Source organism: Cygnus olor, chromosome 2 (assembly GCF_009769625.2).
Source record: "Cygnus olor isolate bCygOlo1 chromosome 2, bCygOlo1.pri.v2, whole genome shotgun sequence".
NCBI classification, from domain to species: domain Eukaryota; kingdom Metazoa; phylum Chordata; class Aves; order Anseriformes; family Anatidae; genus Cygnus; species Cygnus olor.
This window is the reverse complement of record NC_049170.1, coordinates 111,739,469-111,756,909: the sequence shown is the minus strand read 5'-3', so window position 1 is coordinate 111,756,909 and position 17,441 is coordinate 111,739,469. Positions and strand designations below refer to the sequence as shown.

General features: G+C 38.0%; 1 protein-coding gene across 2 annotated transcripts in view; it reads right to left on the bottom strand.

Moving 5' to 3' along the window:
- The window catches only part of TTC39C (tetratricopeptide repeat domain 39C), a 39,440-nt gene that overhangs the window by 20,135 nt on the left and 1,864 nt on the right, over positions 1 to 17,441 (bottom strand). The window contains exons 2-5 of one of the 2 annotated variants that reach the window (XM_040547887.1): positions 6,635 to 6,683; positions 4,990 to 5,118; positions 4,658 to 4,772; positions 1,079 to 1,433 (exon numbers count right to left, since the gene is read on the bottom strand). In XM_040547887.1, the coding sequence (XP_040403821.1) occupies positions 1,079 to 1,433; positions 4,658 to 4,772; positions 4,990 to 5,118; positions 6,635 to 6,683 (648 nt within the window). Of the gene's footprint in view, positions 1 to 1,078; positions 1,434 to 4,657; positions 4,773 to 4,989; positions 5,119 to 6,634; positions 6,684 to 17,441 lie in introns of those variants that run through there. The other variant, XM_040547888.1, reaches the window with a different exon arrangement.

Here is a 17,441-nt window from a genome sequence, read left to right as displayed (position 1 = left end):
AAGTCTACAGATTTTAAAACAGAACCCTTCCCAGGAAAACATTATGAATTAATTGTTCATAAGGAAAAGAAACAAACAAACAAAAAAAAACACCCCCACATACATATCTGAAATCAATGCAAACAGAAACATATCTGGTGTTTGGAAGAGCAGATTTCTGCATGACCTACATCATGCCTGGAAACAAGGGCAGAGCACAAAGCTCTGCAAGATCATAGCACCCACCCTACCTCTACTGTCATTCTGGGGAAGGGAATGCTAGTCTCTTTCCCAGAAAAGAGGCAAAAGAAATCAACAGGAACATTTAATCTTAAGGTTTCTTAAGCAACCAGAAATAAAACTGTTCTCCTCAAGCACAAAAGACTAACTCTGCTGTCAATGTTTCAGAAGTGACATTTGACAGTACTTAAAATAGGTTCAGCAATAAAAGTATTAATTTGGAGAGAATATAATAACAAACTGCCCTCATAAATGGCTTTATAAAATCTGGCTAACCTTTCACCCAATAAAAAGACCTGAATACAGTACGAAGGCTTGGGAAAAAAATAAAAAATATATACACACAAACACTCCTCCAAGCAGATCAGAAAGACAGTAAGGGAACACCCCCAATTTGCTAAAATTAAAAAACATAACAGAAGAGATCGTTGGCTGATAATAAGGATAAATAACTGAAATCAATAAGGATGAATAACTGACATTGATCACTCTCATATAAAATAGCATACTCTCCATCAAAGAGAATATAGCTCACAGGTAAAACCTACTGAGTCTTCAGGGCACGCTTGCATTTACTCACACTACTGGCATGTAATTTACTAGACATTAGAATAGCAGGTGCTGAAGAATACAATACTGACAAATCCCAAACACACATAAATAACTAATGGCAGAGAGATCACTAGCAAGTGATGAATTTACTAAACCATGACATGTTAAACGACAAACTACTAGCTTATTTTACCTGCTGTTGTTTTCTTTAAAGCAACATGACGGTTTTGGTTTTGATTTTTTTTCCCCCATTTACTTACTTTCAGTACTAAGTTATCTACCAAAGCATTTCAATATAGCTACTCACGTAGCTAAAGGGGCCTTCATGTCCTTACTTTCACTTGCATACATCAGTGAAGAAAGCCCCTGTAGGCGGTCTCCAGGAAAACCCAGCAGGTTGATGATTTTGAGCAGGTTTGGGGGCACCATGGATATGCAAAGATGAAAAAGTCCATATCCAAAGCTAACAGCACCTTTCAGTCTGTTTAGCGAATCCTCCGTTACACCTTCTGCAGCAATATGATTATCATTTGCAGCATCAGAAGTCAAGGATTCCTGAGTTGTTTTCTTCTGATATATTTCCTGAAGTGTATTAATGTCCGTATAGCACTTATTGTAAATTTTCCAGGCTTTTCGGAGGATCCACCCACCTTTTATGTATGCTAAAGATCAAGGAAAAAATATTTTAAGAAACACATTTCAGAATTGGAACACGGCAAGTAGTAAATATTGTTTCACATATCCTAGTACGCTTTCTCTATTTGCATTAAATTAGCTTATTGTATATAAATAATTTTGCAAAAAGGGCTACTTCTGTTATACAGATGAGATATTTCATATTGAGTACTACAAATTTGAGTGCTTTTCAAACAGAGACTTTAAAACAGCATGCAACACGAAGGTACTTTCCTGTAGCCATCTATCAATACAATTGCCAAGAAATACAGAAAACAAAACAACTTAATGCTGAATTCTGCCCCACTATAGAATAGAGATGAAATTACTGCCTGGCAAACAAAGAAAAGCTTGAAAGAGATTTTGCCTCTTAAGCCCAAATCATATTAAAATAAAATTGATGGAGAAATACTTTAAAATAAAATTAAATTAAAAAGTAAAATAAAAACACACGCAATCTTCCTTTGGGTCAGACAATAAGATTTTCAACATAATCATTCCCTCCCACTGCCCTAAACTGGGAAATACAGTATCGATTTTAAAAAAATCATAGAAAAATATAAAAGAATGCTTAAATTTTTTTCAAATTTTTTTCAGTTGTCTAACTTCTTCAATTTCAAATGAAAGCCGGGTACCTAAATTTCCCTAAGATCTGGTCTTGAATATTCTTAGTTTAGAATATGAGAAGTCTTTCTCTCTTTACAGGAGGGCATGACTCCAGAATATAACAATGTCTGATTTGCCTATTGGCACAGCACCCATCTTGGTTATACCACATCCCTGGACAATGACAAAAGTGGTAAACAGAAAATAAACACAAAGTATACGTGTACACATTAACTGTACAAGTAGACAACAGCATTTTGCCTGTCCTAAAGCCCTGAGACTCAGGAACTGCACTGATAAAGGATTTAGAGGACTGAAAGTGAGAGAAAATGAAAGTATGGATATAGAAGCAGTGTTATAAATAGATATCATCAAATTTGCAGAGATCAGCATTATAACCAGTGCCAGAATTTGATCATAAATGGAATATATCAAGTAACAGGAAAGTGCTATCAATACTAGACCAATGATCTCAAACGCTTATAGACACTCCTTCCAATTACAAAAAAAATAATCCAGAAAAAGCATGGTCATTGCCTATATTACTCCTTCTTGGATTATTGTTACACAAAGAAGGGATGAAGTTAGTTTGACAGTCTTAATCACAGAAAGGAAGACTGCAAAATTTATTATCAAAGTTTTGACAGAAGGGTTCTATCAATAAGAACAGAAAGTATTTACAAAATTAATCCTGTATCTTGAGTTCCATATTTAAAGTGTTGTAAGAAAAAATGCAACCCCCTGCCATGATTCAGCTGCATCATGAGGCTAATATTACTCCAACTTTCAGCAATTAGGTCAGCTTTTAAGATGTTCTGTGCAGCCAAAAAGTATGTACTTCACAACAAGATGAATACTGCTACAACTCTGTATAGCAATGCAGCAGACAAATAATAAGGAAAAAATTTACTTATCCTACACATCATGTTTCTGCTAACAGCTTTGAAAAACTACTGCATTCTGGCCCATGAGTCAAGTAAAAATGACTTGATGTGGAGAAAGGTATAGTTTGAGGCTTTACTTTCACCAGCGTGCTGCCATTAACAGTATACTAGGACCAGAACCTTTACAGATCTTCTATGCTAAGGCAGAATAATCCACAACGTTGAAATTACGATTTTTGAACATAAAAAAATAAACAGATCAAGCCCAGTCACTGAGCTGAGATTTCGCAGCAAGAACTTCTGAAAGTAGTTGTCAGGTCCATGACAACAGAGGTAAATATCGAGAAAAGGTAGTTCAATATTGCTATTGGAAGCTAATGTAAGTTGCTGTATTACTAACTTTTTGTTGAACTATTTCTGTTACATCCATGAGGGTGGAGAGGAAAATCTGAAATGTGTTAGGCATATGAGAAAGCAGCTTGCATGTCATCATATGCTTCTTGTCAAACTGTTCCAGGATGAAAAACACCAGAAATTTTTCACTCAACTGTTGATCTGCCTCTCCATTTGTTTGAAATGAGACTAGTTTCAATAATGTGGTTGCTATTTCTGTACAGAAACATCATCATCATAAAAAAAAAAAAAGATGTTTATGCATAATCAGAAAGATAATACACCCAGAATCCTAAAATAACAGAACAGTTTAGCTAAATGGTGTCACAATGGCAGTAACTAACAGTCAATGAGATGGCGTTTAGCCACTTGGATTTTAACCACAGATTTCAGGTTCATTTTTTACTCAGTAGAATAACCCAAATACATTGCACGGTCTGCAGTACTCTGCTACCCACTTCAGTTCTCTGAGCAGCAGAAAAGAAAGGGAACAGACACCACCCAGTTATAGTACCCAACCCAGTTACAAAGCTGCAGAATATATAATGAATAACTGTGAGGAGGAGGAGGGGGAGAACAAAAAAAAAAGGCAAGAACCCAGAACAGCATCAAAACTAGTAGGAAAATCTTTCTGCAGCACTACACGTTGATACAGCAGTCAAAAATACGCCCTGAACTACTTCTAGCTAGCACCAAACACGTTCTTGATGCCCTGGCTTGGAAGAAACCAAATCTGCACATCACAGAAAGCAGTATGTCCTTGACTGAAGATCTTAGTGGTATTTTAAATAATTATTTTAAATAATGTTATTTCCCTGATTTGTTTCAGCTGGTCAGCAGGGTTTTCACTGATAGTTGTGGCTGCCACCTCTTCCAAGGTCCAAAAATGTAAGAGAACCTTAGAAGTAGCTTTGCAGATGAGGCAAGGAGGTTTTTAGTCAACAAGACGGGAATTAACCTCTTTGGCATGCAAGGACACACTTCAGTGACCAGAGAATAAGAACTGATTCAGCAGTTCCATCTTCAACACACTTCATTTAAAATTACTTTCGTTGGCATTTTGTCATCCACATTGTCAGAAATGTAACGCAGATGGGACACCAAAGATTTTCCCAGGTGGCCTGGGCTTCAGGTCTTTATAGCCTCTTTTATCTTGCAGGCCATGGGAAGCACTCAGATGCTAACCATCTTTGCACCAACTCTTCTTAAGCTTCTACAGGAACATACAACATCCAACCACTTGCTACTCTTGCCACTTCAAGATCAACCTTTACTACAAAGATACCATGCAAAAAAACACGCATCTAAACATTGAAGCCACAGCACACCTGATAATTCTTGTTTTACAAATGAGAGCACAGCCAGGTAGACTTGACAGTCTGCTACAATTATTTGTCTTTGCAGTCGATCTATCATGGATAGAGTAGATTTTCGTCCATCAACCTGTTTGGAATACACAAACACAGAGCACGGAATTTTTAACAAAGATTTTTAAGATGATCAAAAATAGTAGTCTCAAAGTGACAAATTTAATTGTTTAAACTCTACTGTCCTTTGCATATCAAGAAACATCTAGCCAAAATACAAGTAGCACAGAAAGGAAGCTTCCAGAAATACTTATCCAATACATGATTCCATGTTTTACAAATAATGTTCTTACATTCTTTTTAATTTTATTCTTGATTGTTTCAATGACTCCAGCTTCTTCACTCTCACAAAGTTTTTCTGTAGCCTTTAAGTCATCACATGCCAGCTGCATTTTCTCTTCTTCAAATGTCATCATGGCGTTCTTCAAAAAGAGAACACAGATTTGAGTAATAAAAATCAAGTATTTTTATTTCTACACAAGCTACGGTATGAAAAGTTTTCATGAAAACTTAACAATAAAATTTTCTTTCTTTAAAACATCTTAATACACACATGTAACAGTATATATACTTCCACACAGAAACAAACTATAGATTTGAGCGTGCCTTACCAAAATTTCATGGCTCAGAACGTATTAACTTAGTCCCATTCCCTTGTCTTAATAAAACTTCATATGCCGTCAAACTGAATATGTTATCACACTACGTTATGTGGAAGAAGAATTTATAAAAAAAATTTCAATTATTGTACGGCATGATTTACATCTGTGCAGATACTTTTATATAGCTCATCCACATAAGTAATAGGCCTCCAAAGTCAGTAATAAGTAACAGTTATTGCATTGTAAGAAATAACCACAATTCCTACACAAGGTCAGTGTTTTTTTTTCCTTCATACAAAAGAAAACATGCACCAGACCAATTATCACTGAACCAATTCAGAAAGAATTTTAGGACAAGTAACTTCTTTTCTTAACGCTTTATTAAACAGAAGCCCTGAATGACAGAGTGCTGCAGCTATGTTTAGAACAGTAGCTGAGCAAGATATTTTCAAGATCCACTAACGCTGCACTGCGATGTTACCCTGGTTCAATGCATCAGTTCAGATAAGCAAGCCTGAGAGGTTCTCCCTCTTCCCTTTCTCCTCTCCTTTCCATTCACTCAAAGCCAAATCATATGCCACAACGTATTTTATTCCATACTGCAAAGTCTACAGACACTAGAGAGAATTCAAATTAGCTTCATTTACAACATATGTATTTCTGGAATACTATAATAAATTCTGTCTTTAAAAAAAGTACTACCACAGACAATTTCTGGTGCAACCTAACATTAAGCAGTAACGTCAGAATAAGGACAGCCTAAAACCAAAATCCAAATGTTTTCAAATGTACCTGCTCAGTTTTTAAAAGATATTCTCATTTTAATAAATTTAAAAAAGAAAAGTTTTCATCAGATTTTAATTTTATGACTCTTATTCTATGAGTCTATGACTCCTTTAGTCAATATTCTCAGTTCTCATATATTCAAAAAGGAAGCTACGTGAATGGATTCAACCAACTTTTACCCTGCAATATGGATGAAGAAATTTTCAGTAGTAAAAGCTATCAGGGAAAGGATACTTATGATTGTTATTTTAATAGTACCTCTACTGCTCATTAAAGAGAGGGTTTTATTATGGTTCTTTTAATGGAGCACATAAATATTTCACGTTTGAGAAGCTGAATCACAGAACCTTTTCGTTCTATTTAAACCACATGAGTTAACAAGTTTTATATAACATAATGACTTGCTTTCTACCTACACTTAATCTATAACTTGGAAAAAAAAATAAGTCTCATAAAAAGAAATGGATTAGAGTATCAACCATTATGAACTCATGCATTCACATACAAACATTAACCACAAGAGATGTGTGCTTTGTTCCCCTCTACTCACCAAAAAACTGACAAAACTGGCTCCAAAACTCATTAATGGGCTATGGTTTCTGTAAAGAAAACAAAGCATCATTAACTACATTTACATTTTTCTTAAGGTAAAGATCAATATTGCTCTTTCTAATTTTAAATTATACATCTATAAGTAAATTTGGGGGCCAGAGGAAGGTTTGTATCAAGTTACAAACAACAACTGTATCATTCAGCAAAATACAATGGAAATGTAAAGGCAAACTAAATTTATATATACATATGTATATATGGATACATTATTGTTACTAGGATTTGAATGTATCCTTAAAAATAACAACTTTTTCAAGCACTAAGCTGTTGAATTTTTTAAAGCATCTACTGCCATCAAAATACATTTAGTGCAGGTCAAAAAAAAATAAAAGCTATAGAAATTTGCTTGGATTTGATGATTTTGAAGGTCTTTTCCAACCTAAGTGATTCTATGATTCTAAATTTAAAAACCCACTGATCTTTCTCTTCTTTATGGTCCATCACTATGATTTTGACCTAGCAGATGAATGTTAACTGATTCTATTAAGAGATTCCCACTTCTCCCCTCTTCCCATGAATTGTATCCTGATTTAAAAAAATAAATAATAATCACAGGCCACATAGCAAAAGGTTTTAGAAATAGGAAGTTCCTACAAGGCATATGGGTTTTGAGTTGATCTCTTTCAAGTCCAGAATACATATCTTACTATACTATGTACAATAGTTTTAAGACGATTGACTGTTTTGGAATAACCCTCCCAACAGAAGAGGTGAAGGAACTGCTAGATCAAAAAATGTAGACAGCCCAAATCTTGGTAAGTCACAGGGCAGGTTTCAAGCTCTGTGACTACCGCAGTCACACAGACCAGGAGCCCCTGTCAGACAGAAGGCACTCAAAAAAATAAAAATAATTTAATGATTTCAGCAGTACCACTGATACATAATGTTCAGCAGCGGACTGTCAGTTTCTGTGCCCATATATATATCACTACAATAGGCTAGAGAACAGATAGGATAGAGACCGATAGGATAGCTAAGGATAAAACACGCACAATACTCTAGAAACAAAAAGTTTACAAACACCACCTTCTATTCCAGTATTTAAGAAGAGGTAAGTTTATTCAACAGGGACACCCCACAAGTATGTACTACAGTAATAGGTTACTAACTTAATTCTGCAAGGTTCAGATTAAGGCAGAGTTTTAAAAATAGGGCAGACATGAAAAACGTGGAAAGTGTAGTAGATTATTACAACACAAATCTCCCAATTGTAAAGCCACGTTATAAGATTTTTTTAATAAACTTTTAGTCTCACTTTTTGATTTGCCACCCGTGTCTGAAAATGCAGACAAGCAAGAATAAAAGAGAAAAACTGAGAAGATGAGTAATGATAGAACTGAAAAACCCTTCCCTTTTTATCTAACTGCTCATTTCTGGATATGCCTATCCATTTAAGACCAGCATAACTTCTGCCACATCTTTTAATTACTTTTTCAAAAGAAAACCAGCTCAGGTGTTTTGCTCCTTGCTGCCAGGCCAACCAGGAGGGCTGCCTGTAAATGCCTCGGCTATTATTCACTAGCAGGACTGCTCTCTACCACCAGCTGTGTCACCAGAAACGAGCTGCACAAAGCTGCCTCGGGCGCTTTGGGCACGAAGGCTTGCTGCGGAGGCTACATGCCCGTCTCCTAACCCACTCTGCAGCTCACACAGACCGCGGTGCTCAGCCCCAACCCTCTGCTGTAGAGCACCGATCCTCCAGGACACGTTTCCAGGGCACAGCTCCTGCATCTTCAACACCATGCACCTAGAGCTGCAGAAAGGATCATCACAAGACATTTGTACGCCTATGTCCTGATGTACAAAGCCACACTTAGGTCACGCTTCCATGAAAACTCAAAAATAAACCAATTGTTTCATTTTTGAGCTTCCTTAGACCTGCACATACGGAGAGAAAGCAGTTCTGGGGAGGCAAGCAGGAAGGCAAGCCTGGTTTGTGTATATATGTCTACATATACATCCATATATTTATTATTATTATTATTAAAAGGAGACGTCAGAGTCCTTTTTCAGCATCTGTAGGCAATGAATATTTCATACTGAAAACCGTTCAGAACAGGATTTTTTCCAGATTGTTTATCAGAGTGAATTAAAAGCAGTCAACCACAACAGCCTTCCAAAAAGAGGGGAAAATAAAAGAAAAACGCGTGACATAAATAGTTAATTAGGTTTGCACTTTTCATTAAAATCCTTGGAATGCACTGCTCAAATATTAAGCTTGCACCACACTGAAAATTTGCCTTTGCTATTAGGCATGGCTCTAGGGAGGTCATTCAAATGGAGTAATTCAAATCCAAGCAGCTGAACACCTGGAGAAAAACTACCTGTAAAATTGGTTTTACACTCTTAATAAAACTTTGTACAGCAAGACCAAGGTTTTGAGGGTTTGTTTACTTCTTTTTTTCTTCTTCTAAAGCACGCAGAAGCCGATCAGATATGCTCAGCAACACACATTTGGCTCTCAGAAGAAAGTAGCCTCCACACATTCCTTAGGACTTGGCAAGGCATATACGAATCTTTCCAGCAAAGCATAAATGAAAATTAAACACTGTGGAATTATAGACCAAACAGTAAAATTGTTGCCTGTGAAAATATTTAAAATTCTAGACCATTATTCATTTTCTATGAATATTTATAAACACAGATCCTTCTGTTGCAGAAATAGTTACTGAAGCTTTAAAAGCTTGAAATAAAACAGTTTTAGACGTAAAGTGATTCCCTATCCATGGGAGCAATACCGTCAAACAGAGCAGTGTGAACAAGGGCCATATTTAGGGGCAAAGCCATTAAAACAGAACAAGCAGTAAGATACTGGAGAATGAAACAGCGTGATCTCTTATTCAGCAGCTCGATATATACACTACTTCAGGCATGCCGATCAAACTTTTCGAAAAAAATCATTTTCCTTCAGGACTTAAGAACCTGTTCTTTCGAGTGCATATGTATACGTGAGGGCATCAATATTTAAATACACATTTTGAAAGCCTTTATAATTTATTTTTGGTGTATTTTAACACTACAGTGGTCTGATGGCTAGTTACAGTTGAGTCAACTGCTTTTCCAAGATTACAAAAGATACTGACACGTTTGTAGCAATTAATAAAAAATACTTCGAAGAGATAAATTTTCAAGTATCCTTAAGTAAAACTGAGAAGTTTTTCTCCAAATAAATATTTGTCTTTTCAACATATTTTTTTTTCAGAACTGCTTTGCCCCTGGCACTTTGATGCTCACAGCTCACTTCGTTTACAATTCTTCCCCAATGCTTCTGCCATATTCCTGCCCAGCCACTGGGTAGAAACCGTAGTCGCAGCTTCATGCAAAATCATTTGGGAATGTTAATTCAGCATCTTAAGGCCGTTTTCAACAACTGTGCTTAGCGCTCAATCTTCACAAGTATTTCGTTGAATGATAAATTCTTCAACAGCTTAGGATTATCTCTCCTGGAGGGTTAGGAACGAGTTTGTAATGGCACCCTACAGCCACAGCAACCACTAACACATGACTAATGATGAAAATAAGTTTCTGAGAAACGCACGCTTCCAAGAAAATGACCCTCAGCTCAAAATCTTTATCAATGCATGCTGCAGTGACTTTCAGCATCAGACACGATTTTACATCTTTTGCCAAAACCCCAAAGTTGTTAAGATTTAAAAGAGGAAGCACTTGAGATAACACTAACAGCAAAACATCAGCCATACTGACACTGACTGGGTTACAGAACTGGATACAAACACAAGCTGGGACATCGCACTACTCAAGTTGTCTTCCCCACTTTGCAGCAATAACCTCCATCAAGTGAAGAAAAGTCTCAAGACTTTTAATTAGCTCAAAGACAAAGAAAAAACTGGCATCGAGTCCCATACTGAAACCACCGAACTACATTCTCTCTCACAAATCCATGCACGTAACACAGGACAGTCCCCAAAATGACCTTTGCATCGTACTCCTGCAGTTCAACAAGGGGAAGCGCAGAGTCCTGCAGCCGGGCAGGAACAGCCCCAGGCACCAGGACATGCTGAGGGCACCCAGCTGGGAAGCAGCCCTGCAGAACAGGACCTGGGGGTCCTGGTGGACACCAAGTTCAACATGAGCCAGCAGCGTGCCCTTACAGCAAAGAAGGCCTGGTAACCTGGGCTGCATTAGGCAGAGCATTGCCAGCAGGAGGGTGGTGGTGATCCTTCCCCTCTGCTCAGCCCTGGTGAGGCCACCCCTGGAGTGCTGGGCTCCTTGTTACAAGAGAGACCTGGACATACTGGAGAGAGTCCAGCAAAGGGTCACTAAGATGATCAAAGGACTGGAGCATCTCTCCTTTGAGAGAGCTGGGACCATTCAGCCTGGAGAAGAGAGGCTCAGGAGGATCTTATCAGTGTGTATAAATACCTAAAGGGAGGGAGAGAAGAGGACTGAGCGGTGCCCAGTGCCAGGACATGAGGCAATGGTCACAAAAACTGGAACACAGGAGGCTCCCTCTGAACATCAGGAAGCACTTCACTGTGTGGGCAACCAAGCACTGGCACAGGTTCTCCTGGGAGGCTGTGGAGTCTCCTCCTTGGAAATCTTCAAAATTCATCTGGACATGGTCCTGGGCAACCAGTGGCCCTGCCTGAGCAGGGGGGTTGGACGAGATGACCTCCAGAGGTCCCTGCCAACCCCAGCTACTCTGTGATTCTCCATCTACCTCAAAGCACCTTTCAATGACCTTCTCAAACTATTTCAAAGCATCTTACATGCCACAGTACAAATTCTGGGGGTCCCAACTGAGGTTAACAAATACTTCAATTCATCCCAATTTGGAACAGCATTTAAGCTCAAGGCCCGTACCACCACTTTGCCGAAGTACTGTTCTCAATAACTTCCGCATAAATGTGATAAGCAGCAGCAGGAGCAACTCCAAACCACTAAGACCTTAAAATATGAAATCCCCCACTGCCACAATACTTTTGTTCTTAACCTGTGCCAGCATACAAGTGTTTGCTCAGGAGCCACCTGTGCAGAGCAAACACTTTGCTTCTGAAACCAGTTGTGCTTATATCCACCACCTAGCTTTGCTTTGGCACCTGGTTAAATACTTCGTGACCATTTGTTTCAACAAGGCATTTGCAAAGGCAACATTGGCCTTTGTAGCTAAGCACTCACTTCACTGACATTTGAGCATCATAAAATGTTAATGATGTCTGTCACTGAATTGGACATGATCATTATTTTCCCTGAACATTTAAATGACATCATGTAACTTAAACATGTCATGGCTGTTCCATGGCTGTTCTTCTGATGACAAAACGTGTAGCTGCCCTGTGAATTAACCAAATAAATCGCAACGAGCAAAACCGACTTTAATTTACTAACTACTAATTCAAGAAAAATTCACCTTCATCACACTTTAGGGTTAAGATAGATGCTACTCAAAAAAACAAAAAACAACAAAAAAAACCACCTCCAAACCAAGACATAATATTAAATACCCTAAATATTGAAAGTAACCGATCACTTTTCTCCAGCTTCCGAAGAGCTGAAGTACCAAGCATTTTTAAAGGGCTGAAGTAAGCTAGATATACCCACCATCTCTTTTCAAGGTGTAAGTGCTGGGAAGATCAAGACTGTGTAATTTATGAGGTGAATATAAAGCTAATAATACCAGATAAAGAGAAAACAGTGTTTCAGCACTGAGGAGTTATTGTTTCCTTAAATCCCACAAGTGCATTCAGTAGTAGGGATAAAAAAGTACAGTCATGCAAAGAAATAATTAAGATAATATACTGATGCTGGGCGTTTGGTACGTCGTGATACTTCAGCAGATGCTGATCAAATGAAAAGTATGTTCTTTTATTGCTGTTTATCACTGTTTTGGTTGTAAGCATTGGTATTATGGCAAAATTCCTACCTTTGCTTCCTGTGAATACTAACAATTACAGTTTTTCCTTTAGAATAAAGAGGTATCAACATCAATACTACAACACCATCCCTTTTTCCCTCCTCCATGTGTTACCATACTTGGAAAATTACTGAATTTTCTACACAGAAAGGAGTGGCAAGTGAAGAGAGAAGGGGCCATAGCCTGGATGTACTTTTTGAGCAGCTAATTCAACAGATACTATAACTTTTTTTTTTTTTTTTACATTGAAATAAAAATTAGAAGCAAAATGTGACTTACTACAGAAATCCAGAAATATCTCTGAATATTTTATCACCCTTATTCTCTCCAGATGCATTTTGTAAAATAATGTTTGAACTTCACCCATCAGACTAGGGCTCAGAAGATGCTTTTATAATTAAAAACTGTGTGCTATTAACACTGTTTTTACAAGATACCACAATAAAAGCTGCTAGATACAAAATCAAGTTGGTATGGATAGCAAAACATAAGTTTGCTGAAGTAGATCTTTTTTCCAGCTATATAAAGTGTTGTTATATGAGATATTGCTTCTCCCAACAAATCTCAGGTCAGTCACCTCATTTCATGGCCTATCTTTAAGATCACCCAAGATGACAATTCACTTTCAGAAGAAAGGTGATTGCCATGCCCCTTTTTTCACGCACGATGATAACATTCAGAAGTGTTAAGCCTCTGTTTAATAAGACTGAGATAAATGATAAAAAAGGGCTGTATAAAAAAAAAAAACAGAATTGAAGCACGTCAAAAGAAAAATCAATTATTTCCCAGTATTTTCTTTTTTCTACATCTATTTCCATGATAATATTTTGCTTCAGAATATATCAGCTTCCAAAGCTACTATAGTCTATCTCAGGTTTATATTTAAGTAATATAATTCACCCACCAGCATAACCCCTGGCTTTTCTAGGCACTGCTACTTCAGCCACGATCCGTTAAGAAATCCAGTTATTATTCAGATGGGGATGCTTAAGATGGAACAAAACAAATCGTTTTCTTCCAAAGTGGGAGAGTAAAGCGTAATGAAAAATTAAGAATCATGCAAGTTCATAGATAAATATAGAAGCAGCTAATGAATATTTTAAAACAAGCAGAAGCACAGCATACGCAAAAAGGTAAGGAATTCACTGCAAAAACATACAAATCTCCTGGTCATTATACCAAAGATTATTTTAGAAGAGATTCTAAAAATAATTTGTGAGACTACAGAGGATAGATCTTTATACAAGAAAACATTTCAGCCAACACTGGCATGTGAAATAGCTAATGCAACATAAGGGGCATGAAAGAATTACAGCATTAAGATACGTTGAGAACTGCAAACGTCAGATTTAGGTTTAGCTTGCATTTCATTATTAGGATAACCTTTTTTTTTTTTTTCCAAATTTTAAATTAGCTCTAAAGATATATTTCTACTTTCACTAGAAATATCCAACCAAAAGAGAAATTCAGGAATACAAAAAGAATAAACCTGTGGCCCTGTCCTATCCATTTTTTTCCACCTAATTTCTTTTGTCATTCTGTAAATTAATGGGTTGCTGTTTTGCTCTAACTCAGGCTGTTAAGCCTGGATGTACACAAACATTAAATCACTGGGAATTATGAGAAGAATTTTAAAATTCCACGTTTGCTTTGAAAAGTAGTTACAGAGCTGAGAGACAAGCTAGTTTTATCGACTTGTTTGTACCAACTGTCCGACTACACGTGCTTAATCTGTAAGAATTATAGACTTCAAAATCTTTTTCCACTAGGTAGATTCAACCAACTTGACCCGAATTCCTTTCCAGGACAAACTACAGCAGCTTAAGTGACATCAATCACATCACTTCTTAGCGTCTCTGATCCGACCCGTCACAATAGCCTGAAATAATTTATCAGGACAGCAGACCAAAGAGTGGTTATACTAGCACGAGCGAAAATTCCTTGTGCTGCCCATCTTTTGCAAAGTTACTGTCTTGGGTTTTAAAATAAGATCCACCTACTACATCTCTTCTGCAGTCTCCGCCAGATCTGCCTTCTAACGCCTGAGTTATGCACTTGGATTTTCGCTTAGCTTTCTGTCATCTTCCCATGAACTCCAAGCCACCAGCTTTTGCTCTGTAAGGCAAATGGGTCTCTTTCCCTCCCTCCATCCTTTTTACCACTTGTTTTGGCAACAACACCCGTTGCCATTCTGAAGGCCACAGAACTGTCACATTCAATGTGGTCATCTCTACGCATCCACGTCTGCAGGTTTAAAATGCAGAACACAAACGTTTTTCTAACCTAACCACAAAATGAGAAAACCAATCCTAGTTTTGTGCCCCTTGTTTACTACAACGCGCTCTGTCTGACCCCAAGAAATGACACCTTACCTCGTTAAGGTACACATTTACTACACATATAGGTGTTGCTGAAAATGGCTTCCCCACAGAGCCCTGCCTCTGTCACCCTCACAAACGACAGCTCCCGGGGTTGCTATCAGGGCACTCGTGACTTGTTTTTGTGTTGTCAGTCAAGATGCCGTCATCCTTCCCCAACTGACCGACCTCAGCGCCCGCCCTTATCTTTAGAGAAGCTGCTGAAACCTCCACAGGCTCATTCCACTTTTGCCCTTCAGGTTCCTTTGCTGGGCTCCACAAACACGTTTCTACAACAGCTACCCCATAACCTACCTGCTGACCAGTGCTGGCTTAACGGCACCTTGTATTTCCATTATCTGTTTTCATCTCGTCTCTTCTGGTATTTGGATCAAAACTATTTTGAGCCACATGTTTTACCTTGGTAATATTAGTTTCAAGCACCTATCACAATGGAAGTTCTGGTCATTGCTGAAGTTTGTGTGTCTCTCAATAAGCAGACCATAAAACATCATCTTAAAAAAAATCAGGTTTTCAAAATACATGGACTAAGTATTTCTCTCACTTTCCATTTCATTCCTTCCATTTTTCTTTGTGTTCTCCTTTACCACAACAGGTCATAAAGTGTATTTTCCTACACCAATCCCATTCTTTAAACCTGAAAGCATTTCATCGTAGACTCGTGTTTCCTTTACACTGTCCTTATTTAGTTCTTCTGAGAAGACCTTATCATACACTTATCCATCTCACACCATTTCCCTTTCTATTTACACACAGGTTGAAAGTTTTCTTAAGCCTTCTCAGAAGTAAGAGTCGCTCATGCAAGAAGACAAAAGGTTCTGCACTTGGAGACAGAAGGCTGCTGGATTTATAATATCGCTAATCTTATGCTTTATGCTGTGAGTCAACATCCAGCTAAAAAGCTTCTGATTATATTTGACACAATCCTCTCTCTTCTTCACTGAAGGAAGTTTTTAAACCATTTTTGAATTGCAAATGCACTTAAAAAGCGAAGAATCAGCAAAAATAAATGCTTTTTGACAGTTTCTTCCTTTCTTAAGCGTTGAGGAATCCACAAAGCCAGAAGGCAGAAAGAAAACTCCCTGCCAGCTTTCTTGCCAGCGTGGCCCACCAAAACACGATCCCACGGGCTGACTGTGGGCTCCATCCCCAGTGGCTTCATCCTTGGTCAACCTCCACGTCTCTTGCAACTTTCACATGCTCAAGTTTAACCTGATCAGAACTCGGATGCCATCAGTACTGTCCAAATTGAATAGAAATTGAATAGAAAGATTAATACCTGACGGCTTCAGCTATGAGTTGGCACTGCGGTGACCTGACAAAGCTGCGAGCACTGAAGGCAGCGGTGCTGTCCGTTGCCGGTTTATGAAAATATTTGTTTACTTTTGACTGACGTTCAGATGGTTCTCGCTACTAGCAGGTGGGGAATCTTGATTTCCTGAAAACAACTCACAAAAAACCTTGTGCAGATGCTGATGGTACTTGCAGGTGATTTTTCAAACCCTGTTACTTTCTGTCAGGTATAATTCAACAAAAAAAAACAAGTCACAAGCTACTCCTGAGAAAAGATTAACCGCTTTGCAGTGGCCATCAATGCAGCTCCAGCTGCATGTTGCATCTGACACAAGAGACAAGTTCATCTTCTTTAGTTTCTAAATCGATACATATCAGCTGTAAACACCAAAAACCAAAATATTTTCTTAACTATGCCTCTGCATGACACAGAAACGATGATTCTGTAAACAAGCAATTCACAGTACCACCAATCTTCAAAGGCACGACTTTACCGTTGCAGTAAAACAAACAAAAAAAACAGCTGCAATTTCAACCTTTGTTGTCTCAAGGCCTGCATTACGACAAGTTTTCAGATTTGGGGCTTGGACAGCTTTTTGGAAGATCTGAAAATGTAGAGGAGCAAAGAAACCAGATTTAGCCCACTCTGGAACAGCTCTCCTTAGGCTCTTCAAGGTTGTCTGTCCACTGTCCCATGGCAGAATCGATTTGAATTGATTTTTCACAAGATCATTCAGGTGGCAAGTGAAGGAGTAACGAAAGTAATAGTGAAATAAGTAATAAAAAGCAGAAGCAAAAAATAGTAGTTTCTAGGGAACGATTTTAACTGTTCAAATGATGTGGCTAATGGAACTGAAGTTTTGCTGTGTAATTGAGTTTCCAAATAAATAACCTTGTAGGTTCTTGAAGAGTTTCCGAAAGATTTTTTTTCCACTCATCCCTTCATGTCTAAGAGTCATTTGATAACTGTTAACCTTCTGAAATGGAGCTAAACTATCTGCAAAGACAGTAGTCTGTAATTAACACTTTCAATAACAAAGGTCACTGGCAAAACAGACAACACACACGTGGAGTTAAGCTCAAAAAGCTGCATTCCCTCACACAGCTTTGAGCTCTACTGCTGCAAATGACAGTCATTCATACTAAACTATGGAGAGCTCCCAAAAGCTGCTCATTCAGCCTGCTAGTCCCATTTATGA